The 6,426-nt window shown below is 40.5% G+C and overlaps 1 protein-coding gene and 1 pseudogene across 1 annotated transcript; both read right to left on the reverse strand.

Annotated features, from left to right (window-relative positions):
- Positions 1–697: 697 nt before the first annotated feature.
- On the reverse strand, positions 698–1,789 carry LOC118820568 (annotated as a pseudogene).
- Positions 1,790–4,385: 2,596 nt separating this feature from the next.
- On the reverse strand, positions 4,386–5,917 carry LOC118820094 (olfactory receptor 52D1-like). Its single transcript, XM_036588225.1, has one exon. It carries the CDS (start codon positions 5,322–5,324, stop codon positions 4,386–4,388), a length of 939 nt encoding a protein of 312 aa, XP_036444118.1. The 5' UTR covers positions 5,325–5,917.
- Between the last annotated feature and the right edge of the window lie 509 nt (positions 5,918–6,426).

Genomic DNA, 6,426 nt, shown 5'->3' on the forward strand with positions numbered 1-6,426 from the left:
TTTCGTTTGTTATGTGTGCAAGTGTAAATATGTAAATAATCCTGAGTGTTGGTGTGTAAATAAAGGTGACGGGGAGAAGAACTCTTGGACCAGCTGTATTTTATTCCAGTTACTTGGACCACTTGCCTGACGCTACCCATAAGGTGTGTCCCCTGCCACAGCATACTGCCGGGTCGTGGGACGCACTTTATCACAACATGGTTAAGTCTGATAGGCAGGGCTGTAGAGCAGGGTTGAAAGCTTCTGTTTGAGCTGTATATTCTGAACATCTCAGGAAACCGAAGAAAGCGAGGAGAAACAGGGCTTCTAATGTAGTGGATAGTTCTTTAGGGAAGAGACCAGCGCGGAGTATCTGAATGCAGTGGTGGAGGATGTCAGAGGTTAAGGGCAGCTGACGTGGTGGAAGGTGAGGTTTGTTTCTTTGGATTCCTTTTAGTAAAAGTATAATCTGAGGGTGGTTAGCCATTGTGTGTTGGGTTCCGTTGATAAGCTTCGTAAAGAAATTGATCCCGGCTAAATAGACTCTTAAGGTGGAAGAGCGAATGGCTAAATATGAACTGGCAAATGTGAGGTAAGCAGCTGTCGTTGACAGATTGTCTGAAAGGAAATGGAATGCTGTGGAGTGTGTGGAAGCACTGGAAAGATTTCCATCCGGACCAATAGGTCAACAGGGTACAAGGGGCAACCGCGCTTAAGATTATTTCTTGAGCTTGGAGGAGGAGCTGAAAGAACTGCTGGTCAGTTGGAGGATGGAGTCTGAAAATGGAGGAGTCAGTGTCGGATGAGGCTCTGCTTGAGGTGCCAAGGCTTTGAATTTCTGAAATTGAAAACGAGAGAGAGAGTCAGCAATAGCATTCGAATGGCCTGGGATGTGAATGGCTCGAGGGAATAAATTGATGTTCCTGTCTGTTCATGTCCCCAGAGAGAGAGTGCGGCTATTACGACCGGGTAGAGTTCCCACAAGGCAGAGGAATTGCCTGATTCGAATGAAAGCAAAGCGGAGCCAAAGCCTATTGAGGGAGCTGCATCAGTGAATAGTTGCAGATCTTCAGGGACTAGGATAGCGTCTTCATAGAAAAAAGAGATGCCATTCCAGTGCTGGAGGAGGAAGAGCCAGAAGTGGAGTTTCAAGATACATGCATCATCCAAGGAGAGGCGGTGTAGGAGTGAGGGAATCGAGGAGGCAATGCTGAGGAGGTGGGAGATAAAAGAGCGTCCTTGAGGTATTATTCGAATTGCGTAATTGAGATGCTCAAGAAGGGAGAGGAGCTGCAGCTTCGAGCATCGGGGCTGCAGCACAAATTCTGACATGGCTGTAGCAACGTGATCTAGCTTATCGGGTGGAAGGGAAGCCTGGAACAAGACTGAGTCCAGCTGAATGCCAAGGAACTCAAGAGAGGTAGATGGACCCAATGTCTTCTCCGGAGAGAGGGGGATACCGAGACGCTGAAATGCAGACGAGAGGGTACAGAGGCCATACGCAGGTGGGGAGGAAGGGGGGGCCACCACGAGGAAGTCATCGAGGAGGTGAAGCACATAGGGTAGTCAGCAAGTCATTCAGCAAGATCCAACACAAGGCTTTGGCCAGAGTGTCAAAAATCTTGGGGCTGCTCTTGCATCCGAAGGCAAGTCGAACTGCAAAATAAAATCTGCCATCCCAGCAAACTCCAAACAGATGCCAAAAATCAGGGTGCAGAGGGAGGATCTTAAAAGCCAAGACAATGTCAGCCTTGGCGAGCCAAGCTCCATGGCCGGCCTGCTTGATGAGCGAAATCAGAGCTAGGTACATACGCAAATCCTTGGCAATAAAAGTTGCGGTAGGGATATTTGCTTCCAATTTGGGAGGAAGCTTCGAAATCGCTTGCTTGACGGTTGGCAGCAAGTACAACTAGACGGAAAACGGGTGGAAACATGTAATATGGTTTCTCATGTTTATCGTTTCCAAAATATTTTAGTTCAGTGTGACACAACTTACATATAGTGTGGCTCTTGTCCAGGTCCTTTTCCTCTTTAACTTCATAGAAGCCAAAGTGCTTCCATACGCTAGCTCAGGGGTCGACATACGGCTCTTTTACTGTCTTGATAAAAATAAAATAATCCTCCTTTGCAGTAAAATAAAGCTGTGCTGATTGTTTTAGATGTCCTTAAACACTGCTAATTCACCATCCTATAACCCTGAAGGCTGGCGTGCAGACTGCAGGTCACATAGCAACGCAATCTCATCTAGCAAGTAACATCAGCTAAGGAAAAGCCGAAGAGAGAGATTTAAGACGAACATTTGGAGATGAATGGACATTTATAAGCACTGCAGTTGGTTTCCTGGTACGTTAAGTCTGCAACGAGAGACTGTCAAACAATAAAAAGTTGCAAAGATGAAGTTGCTTCTCTTTCGAATTTTCCCGTTCCACCTTAAATAGTGCTGCATTTACATTCTGCGCCTCAGTCAAAATTAAAGGTGGAACGGGAAAATTCGAACAAGAAGCTGGCGAATGAGAAGTGACTTCAGCCTCGTAAAACAGTCAAATGTTGAAAGACGTTTTACAAGAAACTGTTCTACTTTTGAAGAAAAGTTTTCTGGCGTAGATGGGAGGAAAGCGGCTATAGCTAAAGCTTAAAGCAGGGCTAAGTAAGTCTGCATTTTTGTTTATATTTTTAGCCTATACTAGGACTTTATCACATACTGAGACATAACTTACTGGACATAAAATGTTGTGGCTCCCAAGGTGGTTTGATTTTTGTTGAAAGGACAAAATGGCTCTTACAATTTGGATTATCGACTCCTGACCTAACCTAGCTTTTAATGCAGAGGGTGCTGGTCAGATTTCTCGCTCATCCAGTTGTGTTTTTGTTATGTGCCGCCACAGACTCTCTGGACGCTGCACTTCCGCACTTCCAAATTGCGCATTTTGCGTTCCATCAACATTACGTTATCAATTAAATATTTAGAAAATCGATTTTTGACATTTGTGAATCGATTCAGAATCGTCCACGTCCGCATCGCGATGCATCTAAGAATCGATTCCCCCCCTCACTCCTAATGTCATATCTGTTTTATTGATATACCCTGCAACTTCTGAGGAGTTGTAGACATAATGAAGGGTAAATGCAACACAGATTATGAATTAGAACAATAAATAATTGAATTATTTTTAAAGAGTTATTGTACATATTCTCACGTTTTGTGTGACGTCACACTGTATAGTCGCTGCCATTTTGAGGACTGAATCAGGGAGTGACTATGCTTGTATTGATGCCTTCAATTTGCTGTGCTTTGTGAAAGATTCACCCGCAAGACGCGACAGAAGCCGAGAATGTCGAGAAACTACACAGACCTTTAATTCAGTATTTTTTAAACTCCAGGCTTGGAGCTCCTGCACTGTATAGTTTAGTGTTTTTCTCTGCTGTGCACACCTCGTTCAGCTCAAGAAGTGATTAGTTAGCTAATAATATAAGGTATTTTAAGGGCTAAAACAATTATTCAAGACCAGGTACCACAACCCCCCTATGTTTGTCTGGATTGATAGAATTTGGTTAACCAAAATATTGGATCAAACATTGCAGTGTGAATTCCAGTTATCTTGGCCTACTCTACCTTATACCCTCCCTGTATCAGCCATTGTGGACATTGGACCTTTCTCCATGGCCTTTGGCATGCCATAGTTCAACAACAGCATAGCTTTTTCTGCCATCAATAGGCCAGGAATTATGACTTGGTTTTATGACTTGCAATGATGCAATAACAGGGTGGTTCATAGTTCAATATGACAAGGGAGTATTTTTAGGCATAAACTTCCTACTGTAGTATAAGGGAGAATCCCAATTCTCAAATTCCCATTCACACCTTTGTAAATATTTGACAAGCAGGCCTTGAACATGAGCCATCACATTTTCACTTAGTCGCCATAACACTAAAGAGAATGGCTTCAATTGGCTTAAGACATAAAAAGCAAAAATGCAGTTTGCACAGGAATTACATGTGACATGTCATATTTTAATTTTGCTCTTGGATGTTCCAAACAGTTGTTCATGTGATGCAATAACTAAAAGTAGCTTAATACAAAAAATAATAGACTCACCTGTAATGTACTGCAATGTCAACTGAAAAGACCAAAATTAAACTTGAAAAAAAAATTTATCAAAATTTTCTACATACATTTCCTTATTAAATACATTAAATATGCTTGAGTGTAAGTTAAAGTGTTTTCATTTGAGCATACTCAGAAAACCTATCAAAATTACATACAACTGAGGAACCGTAACTAGTTACTACCTTATATAGTTTGGTGAAGTATCCATGGACAGCATATGCAGCAAAGACAGTTTCAAAGCTAGAATAAGTGAATTTTATTAACAGTTTCAAGCCTGAAGATGCATGAAGATTCTGGTTATGGGATCACCATCTTTGAGTGTAGAATCTTCAGCACAGCATGCCTAATCTCAGTAGTTTGCAGGGCATATATGACAGGGTTCAGAATACCTGGGCCAACATGGAAAAGTAGCGCAGCCCCTTTCCGGATGTCTGCATAACCAGGGAAACGGTGGAGTATGATCATGCTAAACCCAGATATCCACATGATTAAATAGACAGTCAAGTGTGTGCTGCAGGTTTTCAAAGCCTTGCTGTTCAGAGTTTTGTTTTTACGATTAATGCAGACAGCTGTTATTTTGGCATAAGTAAGTACAATGCATCCCATAGAAAAGCCAAATAAAGCAGCTGTGTATGTCAAGCCATTTACATTATTAATATAAGGATTCTCACATGACAGTTTGAACAGTGATGCATTATCACAGAACGGATTTTCTATTAATATTCCACAGCGATTCAGCCTTATTGTCAGAGCTAACAATATGCTCACACAGACTAGTGCTACACCCCAGGCTGATGCAGTCAGTTTAGCCACCATTTTAGTAGTCATAACAGTTGTATAGTGCAGTGGATTACATATGGCGATATATCTGTCAAAGGCCATAACCATGAGTACAGTGTGAGAGGCAGCAAGATACATGTGGAAGCAGAAGGCTTGAGCAACACACTCAGTATAACTGATGTAGCGTTCAGATTTTGGCCTTAAAAGGTCCCCAAGCAACCGAGGGACAATGACAGAGTTTCCAAATGCATCATTAAAGGGAAGATTACAGAAGAGAATGTACATAGGCTCATGTAAGCTTCTTTCCATTGTTATAAGCAGAATGAATCCGATATTAGCTACCATAATGAGCAGATAAAAAATCAGGAAGAAAAGAAATGTAGGAAACAAGGTTTGCTCAGAGACAACAAGTCCCTCCAATAGTAGTAAAGGACTATTAAAGGTCAGATTTTCCATTGAGAAATGATATGACAGCTGTTTGAAAACAGTGGAAGGCAGCTGGATGTTAGAAAGTTCAATCGGTATATAGACACAAACATATCTTTAAATCTTCTGTCGTTTACATTTGCATTGCACTGACAAATATTGTCTTAAATATTTAGTCCTCATTTTTCAAGATTCATAATTCTTCAAGTCCCCATTCTTTGAGAATTCCAAATAATATTGTTCCTTCTTGTTTCTCTGTTTTGCTCTATTATTTAACAAAGGTAACAGTTATTATCTTTTAGCCTCCCTAGATGATTAGGAAGTCTTCACATGATAATAGAAAAAGTGTCAAAAAAACATCTTGGGTCAGTGTTATAGTATATTATAATGTTTCAGTATTATAATAATATGTCAGCATTGATCTATTAATCATCAGTCATATTCTGGGAAAAGAAGATCAGCATCAATACAAAACAGCAGAGCAATTATTTTAGATGCCTGGCTCTCCATCCTTATATTGACATTCTGTGAAGCCTTAAAAGAGCTCATGGGATCTGAAGTGTCATAACAACATGTTGTTGTTCAAAGATGGTTCCAAGCTAAATACGTAATGAAAATACTCAAAACCCCTTTGTGATCTTGTGTTACATTTCCTTGGCTTACACACATTTTAAAACATAAAGTTTAGTTAAACAGATGACCTTATTGCCTTGAAACACATTACTTTCTCAAAGAAACAATTTGAGGAAAGGATATTCAAACATATTATCCACCATTGCCTCACTGAATGGTTGACAGTTTACAAACTGATTCACTTAACTCGTACACTGACCTTATTTAATTGAGTGTTTCAACAATATGGATTTGGCATTGTTTTTTGTATAATTTTTGTTTGATGATTGTGGTTTTTATGGTGTACATTGGTAAATAGCATAATATCTGTATGCTAGGGCAAGCTGGTTGTCGACGTGTCCATCCTTTTTGCTGTCATATGGTCATACCTGACATACTAATGTTAAATTCTGTTTTTTCATCCCCTTGTACGTTCTAACTGCACACACTTGACTCACTGAACGTATCCAGAATCAGCATCATGTCTTACATTAGTTATATATTCTGCAATTTTTAATAT

This window comes from Colossoma macropomum, unplaced genomic scaffold, assembly GCF_904425465.1.
Source record: "Colossoma macropomum unplaced genomic scaffold, Colossoma_macropomum, whole genome shotgun sequence".
Taxonomy (NCBI): domain Eukaryota; kingdom Metazoa; phylum Chordata; class Actinopteri; order Characiformes; family Serrasalmidae; genus Colossoma; species Colossoma macropomum.